Raw genomic sequence first — 18084 nt, forward strand, 5'->3', positions numbered from 1 at the left:
TCCAAAATCACAATTATAACAGGTGAATAAAAGTTATATTTAACAGAGGACAAGTTACTGTCTTAAATGATGGCCCACCAGCTTATAAAGGCCACCCACAAGTTACTCAGAGCCAATTTCCTTCTGTCTGTCTGTTTTTCTGTCTGCCTGCCTCCCCTGCCTTCTTTCTCTTTCTCTATGCATTCTCTTTCTCCTTTCTGTGTAGCCCAGATTGGTTAAACTCATAATCTTATTGCCTAATCCTCTTGAGTATTAGAGTTGTGCCGCTGTATCCAGTTTAGAGCAATACTTAGTTTTTGAAGTAGCAAAAATCCTACTATATGTTTTTTGAAATTACACCAGTTTCTCTATATAACTTGTTCATAAATAATACAAAGGAACTATTTTCAAAACCATTCACAATGCTAGTGACCTAAGCATACATTTTGTCTGCCTGTGGGGTTACTCTTACCCAACCCTGACCCAAATTATGAAATGTTGATAATGGGAAATATACAGTTGGAGCACCTTGTGGAAGGAGTGGGACAAGGTAGTGAGACTCTTTCTCTGCACAAAATGAATCCATCAGGGGACATTTCCTGGTCTGATAGTAGGAACGCCAGTGATAGGGACACACTGCAGCTGAAGCCTTAGCCTGGGTGTAGTTGTGAACTAGTATAAGCTTGTCTGCTAGCTTGGAAGAGGGAAGGTGTCAAATCCAGACCCAGCCCTTGAGGTGAACACGTAGTCCAGCATGAGAACATCTGAGACCATGACCACATTCTATCTCTCGGCTTGGGCTATTTGAAGTTGTTATCTGTTACTGTTCTCTTTCCGTCATTTGAAATGCCTCAAAACTGACTGTTACAGGAAGTTAAGTGAAAACGGCTGAAACAATAACTGAAAACACTAAAACAAAGCTGACACTTTTCCAGGAGACAGTTAAGGGGGGAAAACACCTTTAACCATCTTAGCGTTGCTAGCTGAAAGGAGGTTTAAAACAGTATATACTCACTTATAAGTGGATATTAAACATATATATATACATATATATATATATATATATATATATATATATAATATAGGATAATCACACTAAAATCTGTACATCTAAAGAAGCTAAGCAAGAAGGAGGACCCTGGGTAAGATGATCAATTCTCACTCAGAAAGGCAAATGGGATGGACATTGGAAGAAGGAGAAAACAGCGAATAGGACAGGAGCCTACCACAGAGGGCCTTTGAAAGACTCTACCCAGCAAGGTATCAAAGCAGATGCTGAAACTCATAATCAAACTTTGGAAAGAATCTTATGAAAGAAGGGGGAGATAGTAAGACCTAGAGAAGACAGTAGCTCCACAAGGAGAGCAACAAGACAAAAAAATCTGGGCCCAGGGGTCTTTTTTGAGACTGATACTCCAACCAAGGACCATTCATGGAGATAACTTAGAACCCCTGCTCAGATGTAGCCCATGGCAGCTCAGTATCCAAGTGGGTACCCTAGTAAGGAGAGCAGGAACTGTCTCTGGCATGAATTCAGTGGCTGATTCTTTGATCACTTCTCCCTGAGGGGGGGGCAGCCTTACCAGGTCACAGAGGAGGACAATGCAGCTAGTCCTGATGAGACTTGATAGGCTAGGGTCAGATGGAAGGGGAGGAGGATCTCCCCTATTAGTGGACTTGGAGAGGGGCATGGGAGGAGATGAGGGAGGAAGGGTGGGATTGGGTGGACATGAGGGAGGGGGCTACAGCTGGGATACAAAGTGAATAAACCTGTAAGTAATATAAAAAAAATCAAAATTTAATAAATAAATTTTAAACAATGGCATAAAATAAAATTTATCATAAAACTATAAAAAATAAATACTATTTAGCAACTAACAACATATTAAGGTATATATACATAAATGAATTTAAATTTGAAGGACTCTTAAAACTGTAATTGAAGGAAACATCACATGAGACTGGATAACACTTTTTAATAACATTTGAAATAGGTAAAAATAACATACAACAGTGTAATCAGGCTGTGGTCATATAGGGTGAGGGTAACTCACAGTAGCAAACTTTTTGTTGTTAGTTTTTGGAAATGAAATGGAATTTGCCAATAGCGAATTGAACATATACATTGTTTTAATTTTCTTGTATTTCACTTATATTTCAATAAGGTAGACTTAAGTGTCTACACTTAAGCTCATATACAGCTATGAATGGTCATGCACAAAAAGCAGTACAAACAAATCCCACCCGAGGAGAGTCTAGGACTTAGATTTCTTGGTAGGCAGACAGATAGGAAGTGGGGTTCATGGTTAGGTAAGAACGGTGGCAAACTTCCACGGCGGTCAGTTTCTTTCTCACCTTCCTCATCTGAGTCAGAAGTCTAACGCTTTAAAACAAAGGCCTTGTGGGATTTTATCTCCCAGCAGCTGGCCACTGGCTGATGGGCAGCCTCACCAAGTTCAGGACAGAGCAGGACCTGTTACCCAACAGTAGCAGCCACTCAACTGTCCTGCTTTTCTTCAAATTGAACAAACCCAAATTAGGGGAAGAAAACTCTTCAGAGAAGTTAAAAACCTCAGCCCTCTAGAAGATGTTGGATTTTTCTGGCTTCGTAAGGGCTGCCTCCTCCCAGTGTCTGCTTCATCAAGTGTCTTTTTCTCTGTGTCTGCTGCATGTATGTTTCCTTACCCTAATAAACACTTTTCTCCAACTGATGATTCTGTCTATAGTGTTCAAGCATTCCCTGTTTGCTAGCTGTTCCGCTCAAGGTTTTTCTTGTCTTTTGAATCTTTAATTGGCAGAGAAAATGAACCTGATCAAAATTCTTACAGTGCATCATTAACCAATACACAAGTGACATAACTTGTGTATTGGTTAATGTTGATTACCAGCTTGACAGGATAGGTATTTACCTAGGAGACTAGCTACATGATCGACCCCTGAGAGAGCTGCCGAGATTAGGTGAGCCTCTGACGGTAAGTGTGAGGGATTATAATGATTAGGTAAATTGATGCGGGAAGCTCCAGCCACTGCAGACAGCACCATTTCATGGCTGGGGTCCTGGAATGAATGAAAGGGAGAGAAGGCTGAGTACCTGCAATCATCTCTCTCTATTTTCTAGCATCTCTCTCTATTTTCAATATGCCCAGCTGCCTTAACCTCCTGCCTTTAAAGGAATTCTTGCTTTTTTAGGTGGCTTCGGTCAGGGTGGTTTATCCCAGCATCGGGAGAAATCACTAAGACTTCTAAGTAACTAAGGCGAAGTAAGTAACTTCTAAGTAACTAAGGCGAAGTAAGTAAGACTTCTAAGTAACTAAGTAACTAAGGCGAAGAACTATCAATTAAAATTACAGGGTGGCAATTTTAGCACCCGATTGTCTCAATTTATAAAGAAATTATTAGAAAACACAGGGAAAGCAGCGTGTTTATACTGCTGGTAGAGATCTAACTGAACGAAGATTTAATGAGAGCAACCCCAGTATCCTTACAGAGTGCATGATCAGAAACATCAATGTTAATTGCTAGGAGCTTATCTTTAGAAGATTAATGGAATAGGCAGGCACAGAAGAGCAAATACCATGTGAGTTCCCTCACACAAGCTAATCCTGTTGATCTCACAGATGGCAGCTGTGGAATAATGGCCAGCAGAACCTGGGAGAGTGTGAAGAAAGGAGCTGGAAAGAGGTTGCCAATGGATACAAGTAATAGGAAGAAAGGAGGAGCAAGCTCCAGTGTTCTATGGCACAGTAGACTTTATATAATAATAATAATAATAATAATGATAATAATAATAATAGCATATTATTTATTTCCAAATAACTAAGAGAAAGGATTGTGAATATTTTTATCACATGGAAATAACAAATACTGGAGGTGATAGATATACTCATTATCCTGATTCAATAATGATTAACATACATATGCACATACTTTCAAATTTTATGTTAGTTAAGATGAAATTAAAGCTGTGCATGTTTTTAAAAATTCCCATTCATCCATCAGTATGTGTCATTGCAAAATCTGAGACAACATCAGCTGAAGAGTCGATATCCTAATTGATAGTATGTCTATTGAAGGGGTGTCATGTTCTATTTCATGACCTTTATGGCCTCCCTGACCAATTCACATCAGGGACTGAGAATTTTGTTAGTAACTCACTGCTTCTAGGAGTTAACATTATCTAGCCATACAAGGTAACTCCCTGGCCAGAGTGCAGAGAGTCTTATGGAAAAAGTGGGGGAGATAGAAGGACATGGAGGGAACAGGAGCTCCATAAGGAGACCAACAAAGCCAAAAAATCAGGGCCTGGGGAGAGGGCAGCAGAGACTGATGCATCAATCAAGGACCATGCACGAAGAGGACCTAGACCCCTGGCCCAGATGTAGCCAATAGGAAGCTCAGTCTCCCTGTGGTTCTAGTAAGGTGGGCAAGGGCTGTCTTTGACATGAATTTGGTTGCCTGCTCTTTGATCACTTCCCTCTGGTGGGGCAACCTTGCCAGCCCACAGAGGAAGAGGATCCAGGCAGTCCTGATGAGACTTGGAAGGTTAGGGTCAGATAGCAGGGGAGGAGTATTCCCCCTTTCAGTGGACTAGGGGAGGGAGATAGGGGAAAAAGAGGGGGGGAAGGTGAAACTGGGAGGAGGTGAGAGAGGGCTACAATTGGGATATAAAGTGAATAAATTGTAAGTATATACATATACATACACATATATACATATTTCTTTTTTGTTTGGTTTACAAGACAGTGGGTTTCCATATGGGTTTTTGTTAATCTTCCTCCATGAACCCTTGTCTCCCTAATGCCTCTATCATCCTGTCTATCTGATGAAACTTTTCTTCTCACCGTGTTTTCTCTATTTTCTATTTTCTCTTTATCTATGTTCTATTATTCTCCCTCCTTTAAGGCATTCCTCATTGCCCCTTTCAAATTTCCTGGCTTCTAGAGGTGCTCCATGTTAAACATACAATGAACATACCACGAAGAATATGTAGTTTCTCTGGGCCTCGGTGACCTCATTTCCTGAGTTATTGGAGTCTTTCTTAGAAATTCTGTGCCTGTATCTATATGTTGAAATGCACATCCTACTAATTCCTCTAGTAATTTCAGTCTCATGTTGAGGTCCTTTTGATCCATCTTGAGTTGAGGTTTGTGCAAGGTGAGGGATAAGTATCTAGTTTCATTCTTTTGCATGTTGATTTTGTGGTTTTCCAATCTTTTGTTGAAGATGCTTTCTCTTCTCCAATTTACATATTTTGACATCTTTATAAAAAGTTGTTGTTTTATTTACTGTTCTATTGCTGTGAAGAAACACCTTGGCCGAGGCAACTCTTATTTTATTTTATTATTATTATAGTGTAATTTGCAATCATGGTTGATGATACTTCTAGCAGCATTCCTTTTGTTCTGGGGTTTGGAGCTGGGACTCTTTTCCTTTTTCTATTCCTATTATTAATAGATTTGGTCTTTTCATAGTGTCCTAGATTTCCTGGATGTTTTGTGTTAGGAACTTTTTAGATTTAACATTTTCTTTGACTGATATATCTATTTCTCCAATCGTATCTTCTACACCTGAGATTTTCTCTTCCATCTCTTGTATTCTGTTGGTGATGCTGTGTCTGTAGTTTATGTTCTCTTCCCTATGTTTTCCACCTCTAGGATTGCCTCATATTTTGTTTTCTTTATTGCTTCTATTTCCATTTTCAGGTCTTGAACATGTTTATTCATTTCTTTCACTTGTTTAATTATATTTTCCTGTATTTCATTAAGAGATTGTATTCATTCCATAACCTGTTTGATTGAATTTTCTTGTATTTATTTAAGATATTTATTCACATCCTTTTTAAAGGTTTCTATCATCTTTAAAAGTTGGGGTTTAATTGGTTTCCCATAGTAAGGGGAACAAGGACTATTTCTAACAGGAACTCAATGGCTGGCTCTTTGACCTCCCCACCCCCCAAGGGAGGAGCAGTCCTGTTAGGCCACAGAGGAGGATTTTGCAGTCAGTCCTGAAGATACCTGATAAAACAGGATCAGATGAATGGGGAGGAGGTCCCCCCATCAGTGGACTTGGAAAGGGGCAGGGTGGAGATGAGGGAGGGAGGGTGGGATTGGGAGAGAATGAGGGAGCGGGATACAGCTGCAATACGGAGTTAATAAAATGTAACTGATAAGAAAAAAATAAAATTAAAAAAAAGTTGGGGTTCAAGGTCTTCTTTTGGGTCAGCTGTGTCAGAGTGTCCAGGGCTTAGTGTGGTCGGATAGCTGGGTTATGTTGCAGCCTTATTGCCCTGAATCTCTTTATGTTCTCATGCTGGCCCTTAGCCATCTGGTTGTCTCTGATGTTGGCTGGGTGTTCCTGATGCTGACAGCACTCTTTGAGGAGGTAGGCGGAGCCTTGGGCCTGATAGTAGAGCTCAGGCAACAGCAGAGGGCTCACATCTGCTGATGTTACTGGGGACCTGCAAGCCTGGATGTGTCCCAGGTGGGCACAAGAAAGGCTGGGCAGGCTCTACCCTGGCTGTTCCTGCCGTTCCACAGGCCTGGATTATCCGGGGGTCAGCAGGCCTCATCCAGAGAAAGATTACGGTGCTCTGCAGGCTTTGTCCCGTCTCTTCCTGGGGCTGACAGGCCTCCTCCAGAGTGAAGGTTAAGCAGCTCTGCTGGCTGTGTTCCCAGCAGGTAGGTGAGAAAGGCTAGAGGGTTCTAACCTGGCTCTTTCCTTTTTAATGATGTCTTTATCTTGTTTTGATACTGGGTTAATCATGGTTTCATAAGAAGTGTTTGGAAGCATTCTCCCTTTTTTATTTCATGGAATTATTTGAGTAGTATTGGTGTTATTTTTTCTTGAAGTTCTAGTAGAATTCAGTAGTGAGTCCATCTGGTCTTAGGGTTTTGTAGTTGGAGAGTTTTAATTACTGTTCCAAATTCATTGCTAGTTTTAGATCTGTTTAATTCTTTCCAATCTTGTTTTAATTTCGATAAGTTACATTTTTGTTAGGATTACTATTGCTATTGTGAAGCACCATGACCAAAAGCAAGTTGGGGATGAAAGGTTGACACTTCTCTATTATAGCCCACTATTGAAGAAAGTCAAGGCATGAACTCAACCAGAGCAGGAAACTGGAGGGAAGAGCTGGCGCAAAGGTGATGAAGGAGTGCTGCTTCCTGGCTTGCTCCTCATAGCCTGCTCATCGTGCTCTCTTATAGACTCCAGGACCACGAGCCCAGGGAGAGGACTACCCACAGTGGGTAGGCCCTTCCCCCTCAATCACTAATTAAGAAAATGTCCTAAAGTCCTATCTTATGTAGGCATTTTCTCAACTCAGGTTCCTTCCTTTTAGCTTGTGTCAAATTGACATGAAACTACTCAACACAGGTCACAAGTATCTGAAAATTCATTTCTTTAAAGTCTTTGTTTTAGAGAATTATAGAGTTTTATAGTATGTACTCAAGACTTTCTGGATTTTATTGATACTTTTGCAACATTTCTGTCTTCTCTGATTTTACTGATTTGTGTCTTTTTATTCTTTCTTTTGGTTAATTTGCCAATCTTGTTTATTTTGTTAAAGAATGAACTCTTCTTTCACTGATTCCTTGAATTATTATTTTTAATGTTCATTTCATTAATTTCTGCCCTGATCTTTACTTCTCTTTATCTACTGCTGAGGGATTTAGTTTGTTCTTGTTTTTCTTAGGCCTTAATGTATAGCATTAATCTATTAATTTGGGATTGCTCAAATTTTCTGATGTAGGTACTTAGAGTTATAAGCCTTCCTTTTGGGGCCTTCCTTCTTGTATTTCTAGGTTTCAGTATGCTGTGTTATCATTTCCTCAATCCTAGGACATTTGGACTTTTCTCTTTATTTCTCCAGTGACCTATTTATTATTTATTTAACAGTGTGCTGTTTAATTTCCATGAGTTTGTGTAGTTTCACTTGCTGTCAGTGTCTAGCCCTTGCATCCCCCTTCTGAAGTGGACAGATAAAATAAAAGATGCTATTTCAATTTTCCTGTGTTTGTATTTTTTTTTTATTTGTCTACTGGTGCTAGTGAGCTTTTTGAAATCTCCCACTGTTACTGTGTTGGAGTTTATATGTGGCTTTTTATCTAGTAGAATTTATTTTTTATTTTTTTAACTTTTATTAATTACACTTTATTCATTTTGTATCCCCCCATAAGCCCCTCCCTCCTCCCCTCCAGGTCCCACCCTCCCCCTCCCTTTCTGCATGCATGCCCCTCCCCAAGTCCACTTTTATCAACTACAGCACATCTGTGTTTGGTGTATAGATGAATAATTGTAATATCTAATTCATGGATTTTTCCAAGAGTGGGTGAAATAGCATTTACTGGGACAATGGAGTACACATTGAATGTCTGTACCAAGTGGGACTGGAGGTAAGGTAGGAAGGCCAGGCCTAACTGATGTAACTGTCCCTAAGGAGCAGTTCTGATACATGGAATGGCAGAGCAGCCCATGGATACTTACCTGCTAGTAAGACCATGTGAAATGGCTTTGGCAGGTGGGACTGGAAGTAAAGCCACACCACATACAGACACACACACACACACACACACAGACACAGACACACAGATATACACACACACACACACACAAAGTTGGTGACCAAATTGAGGAGCTTGGGCTTGCTAGGCAAATGCTCTGTCAGTGAGATATGAGCCTCTTTATATAATGAGTTCAGTAGACATTTAGGTCAGAAAGGTGGCTTAATTACTTGTTCACTAAGGCTTGCATTTCTTCAAGTCGAAATTTCCTTCTTTGGCTAAAGGCATCATCAATAGCCCTGGGAAAGAATGTAAAATGTGGCTGGCTAGATACCAGCTCAGTTTGTGCTTTAGAGGAATACACTGGATCTCTGCCTGAGAACTGACTTGAAAATTAGGGAAACGCAGAGAAACAGACGATGTGTTTAAACTAGAGATACACAGATGGTATTCTTCATTGTATGCCTTCTGATTTTGAAGAAAGTTCTTTTGCTGTTGTAACTTATGATATCCAAAAATTTCTTCACTTGAACCAGTGCTTTTGGCGGAGCTGTTGTTTGAGTCAAGGAACAATGGCTCCTGACATATTAAGCAATGATCACCCATTAGCCCACTAAAGTGATATATACTGACTGAAATAGTGTGACTGTCACCTTTTAAGACCTGATGAGTATGATCTTTGTGTGCTTCAGAACACATCCAATCCCCATAAGTTTATTTGTCCTCTTGTTTAAATATGTAACTCAAAATGTCTGCCCTTTTTTATTTTTCCCTATTCTTATTATCTTATCATCTGCTGTGGTATATTACATAACTTGTTTATTATTGATCTTCTTTTTCTTAGTAATGAATAGGTATTTTGTTTTTGTTAGTATTTTCTTTATAGCCCCTACAACACAGTGGATGATAAAGTTTTTTTTTTCTCAGTTCATTGAATGAGTTAGTACCATTCTCATTTTCAGAGTCTCAAACGTGTCCTTATTATTAATGAAGTGACTTTGAGCTTAGTATTTGAGGTTCTCCTCAGTGTGTTTTTGGTTATTTCCCAGAGACTGATCCTTTGTTTCATTTCTGGATTCATTCAGGTTGTCATGTCTTAGTTAGAATTTCTGTTGCTGTGAAGAGACACCATGACCACATCAACTCTTATAAAGGAAAACATTTACTTGGGGCTGGCTTATAGTTCAGAAGGTTAGTCCATCATTGTCATGGTGGAAAACATAGTGGCATGCATGCAGACATGGTGTTGGAGAAGGAGCTGAGAGTTCTACACCTGGATCCTGAGGCAGCAGGAAAATAGAGCGACACTGGGCCTGATTTGAACATCTGAAAACTCAAAATCCACCCCCAGTGACATACCTCCTCCAACAACTTACTCCAACAAGGCCACAACTCCTAATAGTGCCACTCCCTATGAGTCTATGGGGGCCATTTTCATTTAAACTGGTGTACTACACATTTCAGCATTCTTTTCTTTTTATTCTTTTTATTGCTGACTTGTATTTCATTGTAATGAAACACTGTGGCTTATTCATCTGTTCTTTTGTTAATACTTATTTTGTTAATTTCTGGTTTTGAGGTGTTGTGAAATCTAGGTGTTGGACCTTTTGTGAATTAAACATGGCATTATTTTGGGGGAACATATACTTGAGAGTATAGTTATACGCTCTGGGTCATAGAGTAGTTCTATATCTGTATTTTGTCTTGCCAGATACTGTAAGCTTTACAAGTAAGTTGTCACATTACATTCCTACTAGCAATATAAAAGCACTATAATGTTTTTCTTCATATTTTTGACAGGACTTAGTATTATTAGTCTTTTTAATTTTATTGACAGTGATGTACCCATCCATCCATGTAAACGTTGATAATGATGGAGTAAGTAGCTGTCAGGCACCCACTGCATGGCTAATTCTGAACTGGTGAGTATATACATCTTAAGCTAGCCTCGTAAAGCTGGAGTAAACCTTTGAAAAGATATTGTTGAAAATTCTTTCTGGTATAATCTCTGGATAGTAGGATTTGTTGGGTTTTGACCTTGTATTCAGGCAAACTGTTCCCTTGTCTTATATGTAACAGCTTGTGTAATAGCTTGTACTCCGTGTGGATTGTCACTTGGAGGCCAAGGAGAGTGGAGTACGGAAGAGAAACCCCTCAGTTTGGCAGAGCTGGGCAAGCACAGGGCAGCGGTCTGGGAAGGGTTTGGATCCACAGAGGACTGTTGTCAAGGATTTTCTGACCAATCTTCACTTCCAACATGCCTGCCTAACAGGATAGGACCCAGTTTCCATTCTGCTGTTCTCTCTCGACAGTAGGCTGCCACTTGTGATGAACTGGAAATGTTTGCATTTACACTTTTAAATTTATTGATCCTGTTGATTTATGTAAGGTTCTATTTTATCCACCTTTTCTTGTAGTTTTGATTACATGTCTCTGTAATTTTGGCTGAATTAGGTTCTTGTGTGATTGTCCTTTGACTTACATGTATGCTGTATATAGTACAAATCTTCCGTAAGCTTTTACTGCTTTAAACAACCAAAGTTACTTTTGAAAAAAAATTAAAGTAAAATATTTTATATATGTCCATGTATTTGGGATTTCCACAAATTTCAGTTCCTTCTGCAGACTGTCACTTTCATCTGGAAGAATTTGCTTCTCACTACTTGCAGTGCTTGGTGATAAATTATTCAACTTTCATTTGTTTGACAATCTCTTTGTTTCATTTCTGGAGGTATTTTTACCAGATATATAATACTAGATTGACAATTGTTTTCTTTCAGAGTTTAAAAGATGTCATTTAATTGTCTTCTCATTTCCATTTCCATTATAACAAGTGAGTTGATTTCATTTCTGTTCCTTAAAAATTACTGAGCCTCTTGTCTCTGCCTATTTGAAAGTTCTTTCCTTTTTAATCCAATTTTCAGCTGTTTGACTACATTATATGTAACTATGATATGTTTTGTATTCGTTTTTTGATACGGTTTTCTTAACTTATTTTGTTTTCTGGTTCATCAAATTTGGATGGAAATATTTTCATTAATACTTAAAAGTATTTTTCTACCTAATTTTTTATTCATGTTTGGAACTGTATTGGACCTGTTTTAGATTGTCTTACAGACATCGATACTACAGTATTTTTAAAACTAATTTTCTCCTCTGAATTTAGTATAGTTGATTTTTATTAATTATGTCTTCGATTTCGCAGTTACTTTGTGTGACTTTACCTGGTTTGATACCAACTCAACTCACAAAATTCCTAACTCCCTATAAAAAGTTTCAGTTTTGAAATTTTCATTTGGTAGTTTGTTGCTTTTTATACTCTTTTGGCATAAACCATTTGTTAGCGCATTTCCCCTTTTATGTAAATTAAAAATGTAATTGAAGTGGTTATTTTAAAGTCCTCACATCTAATTCCAGGCCACACTGTTCTGCATTTCCTTTTGGATCCTGGGCCACTTCTTATTATATTATTGTGTTTCTAGTAGTCATCAACTTCCTGACATTCAAGATTTGGATATGTTACGGGACCCAGGGTCATCTCTTTCCCCATGATTACAAATGTTAATTGTCAGAAGAAATTGTTTCTAAAAGGCAAATAGGGAATTCTTCAGAAGAACCAAACATGTCTGCTCCCTTAGGGAGTGAAACACTGAGAAAATGGTCCTGAGGGAGCCTCTGTCTTCATAATCAGGCTACTGAGATGTGCAAACTGGAATGACACTTTTAATCTGTTATGCACAGGGCAGGAGCTGCCTTCTTCTTAGAAACTGGAGGGGTCACTGGACAAACAGCAGCTGTAAGTCAAGGATTTTGGAATACAGAGGATTGCAAGATAATCTGGAGTCTGAGCTTTTGCCTGGGAAGGAGGAAGTTCTGGGTATCCAAGCCATTGTTTTCTATTCACCAGGTCTTTATCTTCCCCAGAATCCTTCAGAGGAGAAACAGAACATTCCTGCTTAAGAAAGGTATGTGCCTGTATGACCCTGACCAGCCATGGAACACAGGTTAGGACCCTGTGGGAGTGCTGGAACTTCCCTTCTGCCTGAAGTCTGGTGGGTTTGTGACTTTGAGTACCCTGTGTCTCATTTGAAAAGATTGCTGTATGGTCCCATGTTCTTAGAGCATCTCATAATAACCCCTATATGTTTTAGCTTAGAACATTCATTGTTACACTTATGTACAGTTAAGAGACTGTGGGAAACACAACTTCAACTTGTTACTCTAGTGTTGATTCGAAGCCGTGATGTCTTCTCTACGTTAGAATTCACTGCTGAAAAGATGTTCAGGTTTCAGTAACTTGTATAAAGGCTAGAGAAGGGAGGGCAAGATAAAAGGACTGACCTTAGATTGTTAAAGAGTCTCACAGTCTGATTCTGGAGGTAAAGTGAAGCCCTCTACTGTGCTCTGGAAGTTAGAGATAATTGATAGTTCATTACTGCCCCCTGTAAACATTTAATCCTTCCCACCATAATTCAAACCTCTTCTTGATTCCATTTTCATGAATAGGACTTAGATTTGTGAGGACAGTGGTCATGTTTCTTTGTCTCCACTGGTCCTCTTCTCTGTCCCTCAGGCCTCCCTCCAGAGAAGAATGACTGCCAAGAATTCCTGTGTGACAGAGTTCATCCTTGCAGGCCTGACAGACCAGCCGGGACTCCGCATGCCCCTCTTCTTCCTGTTTCTAGGTTTCTACATGGTCACTGTGGTGGGGAACCTGGGTTTGATCTCCCTGATAGGGCTGAACTCTCACTTGCACACCCCCATGTACTTATTTCTCTTCAATCTTTCCATAATAGATTTCTGTTATTCCTCTACCATCATCCCCAAAATGCTGATTAGTTTTATCTCAACAAAGAACATCATCTCTCACCCAGGCTGCATGACACAGCTATTTTTCTTCTGTTTCTTTGTTGTCTCCGAGTCCTTCATCCTGTCAGCCATGGCGTATGACCGTTATGTTGCCATCTGCAAGCCACTGATGTACACAGTCACCATGTCTCCCCAGGTGTGTTTGCTCCTTCTACTGGGAGTCTACGTGATGGGCTTTTCTGGAGGCATGGCCCACACAGGAAACATAATGAGTCTGACCTTCTGTGCTGACAACCTTGTCAATCACTTCATGTGTGACATTCTACCTCTTCTTGAGCTGTCCTGCAACAACACCTTCACAAATGAGCTGGTGGTCTTCATTGTTGTGGCTTTTGGTATTGGTGTGCCAATTGTCACCATCTTCATCTCTTATGCCCTCATCCTCTCTAGCATTCTTCACATGCATTCCACAGAGGGCAGGTCCAAGGCCTTCAGCACCTGCAGCTCCCACATTATTGTGGTTTGTCTTTTCTTTGGTTCTGGGGCTTTCATGTACCTCAAGCCACCTTCCATTTTGCCACTTGATCAAGGAAAAGTGTCTTCCTTGTTCTATACAATTGTGGTGCCCATGTTGAATCCTCTGATCTATAGTTTGAGAAATAAGGATGTCAAAATTGCTTTAAGGAAAACTGTAGTTAGGAGAATATTTTCTTAACAGAGAAGCAGTATCATGAGCTTAAGTGGGAGGCTTGGTCAATGAGCAGTATTCATATGGAAAGAGCTGTGCTTGGAGAAGGAGATGCAAGGTTGCAAGGAGGGGTTCAAGGTCTAGTTATTTTTTTTCAACTTATACAAGAAGAATTCATGACACCAGAGAGTGAGCTCAGGTCTTTATGGATGCTGGTCAATTAATCCACCATCTTGATTTGTTAGGCCCAGAAATGGCATTTTAGATTTTATATTTGAGCAAGATTTTAACAGAGCTTTATTTACCCTGACCCTTACTCTCTGTCTAAACTCTTCCAGTATTTCTTTTTTAAATTAAATTTTAATTTTATTTTTTAATTACATTTTTATTTTTTAACATTAATTACAGTTTATTCACTTTGTAGCCCAACTGTAGCCCCCTCCATCATTCCCTCCCAATCCCACCCTTCCTCATCTCCTCCCATGTCCCTCTCCCAAGTCCACTAATAGAGGAGGTCCTCCTCCCCTTCCATCTGACCCTAGCTTATCAGGTCTCTTCAGGACTGGCTACATTATCCTCCTCTGTGGCTTGGCAAGACTGCTCCTGCCTTAGGGGGAGGTGGTCAAAGAATCAGCCACTGAGTTCATGCCAGAGACAGTTCCTGCTCTCCTTACTAGGGTACTTCCCTTACCCACTTGGATACTGAGCTGCCATGGGCTACATCTGAGCAGGGGTTCTAGATTAGCTTGGTTGGAGTATCAGTCTCAGAAACCAGATAGTGGGGGGAGAGAAATCAGCATTTGAATGAAAAAGGGTAAGATGTATACATTCCAAAAGAACATTATACCAACAGAATCTTCAGGGTCGTTCTTCTTGCTTAGCTTCTTTAGGTGTACTGATTTTAGTGTGTTTATCCTATATTATATGTCTAGTATCCACTTATAAGTGAGCATATACATGTGTGTCTTTCTGCTTCTGGGATACCTCACTCAGGATGATCTTTTCTAGTTCCCACCATTTGTCTGAAAATTTCATGATTTCCTTGTTTTTAATTCCTGAGTAGTATTCCATTGTGTAAATGTACCACAATTTCTGTATCCATTTCTTCGTTGAGGGACATCTGGGTTGTTTCCAGCTTTATTATGAATAAAGCTGCTAGGAACATGATTGAGCAAATGTCCTTGTGTATTTGAGCATATTTTAGATACATGTCCTGATTTTTTTTTTCTAAGTTCTCCAGCTCTAGGGTTTTCTCTGTTTGTGCTCTCTTTATTGGTTCTAATTCTGTTTTCATGCCTTGCACCATTTCCTTCATCTGTTTGAATGTGGATTCCTGTCTTCCTATGGCGGTCTCTAGTTTTTTTTTGTTCCTTCTTCTCTATATGCCACCAATGATGCCTCTACTTGTGCCTCTATTTGTTTGGCTATATTTGCCTGTATTTCTTTGAGAGATTTGTTCGTTTCCTCTTATGTGCCTCTAAGAACTGGATAAGCATAGCTTTAAAATAATTTTCCTGTGTTTCTGATGAATTGGTGTATTCATTGATTTTGGGGTTTGTGGTGAAGACATAATGTCCTGGCTTTTGTTGGTTGTGTTCTTACGCCGACCTCTGGCTATCAGCTTTTCTGTAACCTTCACTGTTGGTTCCTGGAGTCTGCAGTTCAGACTGGGTCCATCTTTCTCTGGTGTCTGGAGTATTCTTCAGGAAGATGAGAGAGGTCCACTGGTTTGAGAGCGTGCATTGGTGTTTCAGCTGTATCTAAGGGAGGGAGGTCCACAGGTTAAGGACAGGGTGCTAGAGAGTATAGATAGCTGGAATGTGGGACAGGGGGTGGTGCAGGCATAGCAGGGGTTGCTGGTTCTGGCGCTGTTTGTGGACACAATGCGCATGTGTCAATTCCCTGACTACCTCAGTGGCCTGCAGCTCTGTCTGGGCTCCAGGAGCTGTTTGCAGGGACTCCACTGGTAGACCCGCAGAGCAGGGGCTTCAGTGTTGAGAACACTGTCCCAAGAATCCCTATGTTGCCCACAAATGGGTGTGTGGGTGGGAGGGATCCGATGTCTGGCTGCTGGAGTAGAGGGACCCTGGATCTGGGGCTCTGCAGGCACTCACTTGAAGGCACACTCACTCTCTAGTAGGTCTAATCAGAGAGCACAGGGGTTCCCTCTGTTCTCTCTACTCTTAGATTTGGGCCTGCTGGAGCAAATGCAGGTGTAGGCGATCCAGCAGCTCAGTGGTGCTGCAGCCGCAGAACTTGGAGGCTGTTAAAGCCGTCCACTGGGAGTCTGGCCACAGCAGCAGAACTGGGAGGCCAGTACAGATGCCTGCTGGGAAGCCCTGGGGAGCCCCTACAGCGGTGTGCCACTTGGGTTGCCTGGTGGACCTGGAGAACCTGTGTGGCCTGGCAGACCTGGGTGACCCAGCGGACCTGGCTGGCCCATACAGCGGGCTGCCCGCCACTGAAGGACTGTGCAGCTGGAACAGTCGCTGCCTGTGAGGCCCTGCGGACTGTGCAGCTCCTCGTGGACCCAGGACTCAGAAGGCTGGCGTAGCTGGCAGCCGCAGCTAAGAACTAAGCAGTCTGTGTCTGCTGTCTCAGTCACTGAGCAGGGAGTTCTAGGCTAAGAGCCAAGGGCACTGTGGGCCACCTCCACTGAGGAGGAGGGAGGCTCAGCAAGGGGAAGTGCAGAGGATCGAATGTTCGCCACTCTCATTCCCCAGAGAAGTCCGCAGGTGACCTGGATCTAAATGGTCTTAGCTCAAGTGTTGTCGTGTTGTCCCAACTCGCCCAGGAAGCCTCAATGTTGATGTTATGGCTTCAGCTGCCGTCCACTTACCAATTTCAGAGTTTCAGATCCTCTGCCTCTCAGATATGTGCGCCTTGGTCGCCGCCATCTTGGATTGCCCTACTTATTATTGTGAGCACTTTTGGCTTGTTGATTTGATCCAGAAATCAAGAAGAGGGACTTAGAGTTCAGATTGTGCATGGACACACACCCAGTATTTCTTTGAAATAGAAAAATATACTTTTCTATTGAAAATGAACAAATAAATAGTTAACACTCATTTTCTCTTTCATTCATAAATTATTTTTCTATAACTTACAAATATTGAGCAAAACAGAAATCTCATAATGGTAGCATGGTCAGGTTTCAAAGCCTGTGTCTCAACTTGCGAGATTCTGATGTTTATTCAACTTTTAATATTATGAAAGTTTTAAAATAATCTCAGATCATTTATTCTTCAAAGGGCCTCACAAGTTGTTTAATCTGTTCTAATTTAACAGATATTGGAGACACAGAAATATTTTTTATTCGAGGACAAGAAACTATCTGCTATCAAAAAGAAACTCAAGTTCAGAAACTTGAATTCATGCCTCTTTTGTTTGTCTTTATGCTATTTTTTAATATTATGCTTCCTTTATGATTTTCTTTTTTAAATAATGTTTTTTTTAAATTATTCCATCTTTTGAAATTTATATAATTTCCCCTTTTCTCACATTCCGCCATGGCTCCTGTGTACCTCTATCTCCCAAATTCATGACCTCTTTTCGCTTAATTATTACATACTCCTAAGTACGTAAATGCAACTTGATTACTCTGAAAATGTGATCTGTAAGTATATGATGTGAAATGCAATTTGATTATTCCTTATACTATTATTAAGTCAGGACCAACCCCTTGGCCCTGGGTAAGATTTCATTTTAAAATCATGATAATCAGTAGAGTCTTTCAGAGGCTATCTGCGGTAGGCTCCTGTCCTGTTCCCAGTCTTTTCCTGCTTCTGATGTCTATCCCGTTTTCCCTTCTGAATGAGGGCTGAGTATCTTCCTTAGAGTCTTCCTTGTTGTATAGCTTCTTTAGGACTATAGATTTTAGTATGTTTATCCTATATTATGTGGCTAATGTCCATTTATGAGTGAGTATATACCATGTGTGTCTCTCTGCTTCTGGGTTACCTCACTAAAGATGATTTTTTCTAGTTCCAACCAGTTGTCTGCAAATTCATGATTTCCTTGTTTTTAATGCCTGAGTAGTGTTCCATTATGTAAAATGTACCACAATTTCTGTATCCATTCCTTCTTTGAGAGACATCTAGGTTGATA

The 18084-nt window shown here is 40.4% G+C and overlaps 1 protein-coding gene across 2 annotated transcripts; it reads left to right on the plus strand.

Annotated features, from left to right (window-relative positions):
* Nucleotides 1-6011: 6011 nt before the first annotated feature.
* Nucleotides 6012-14119, plus strand: LOC110539544 (olfactory receptor 8B12). Of its 2 annotated transcripts, XM_060371859.1 has the most exons (2): nucleotides 6012-6026; nucleotides 13084-14004. In XM_060371859.1, the coding sequence occupies exons 1-2, from the start codon at nucleotides 6012-6014 to the stop codon at nucleotides 14002-14004; spliced, it is 936 nt and encodes a 311-aa protein (XP_060227842.1). The 2 variants fall into 2 exon arrangements, with proteins under 2 accessions (XP_060227842.1, XP_060227840.1); XM_060371857.1 differs by lacking the exon at nucleotides 6012-6026 and having other exon boundaries at nucleotides 13051-14119.
* Nucleotides 14120-18084: the final 3965 nt, after the last annotated feature.

Source organism: Meriones unguiculatus, chromosome 1, assembly GCF_030254825.1.
Source record: "Meriones unguiculatus strain TT.TT164.6M chromosome 1, Bangor_MerUng_6.1, whole genome shotgun sequence".
Lineage (NCBI taxonomy): Eukaryota > Metazoa > Chordata > Mammalia > Rodentia > Muridae > Meriones > Meriones unguiculatus.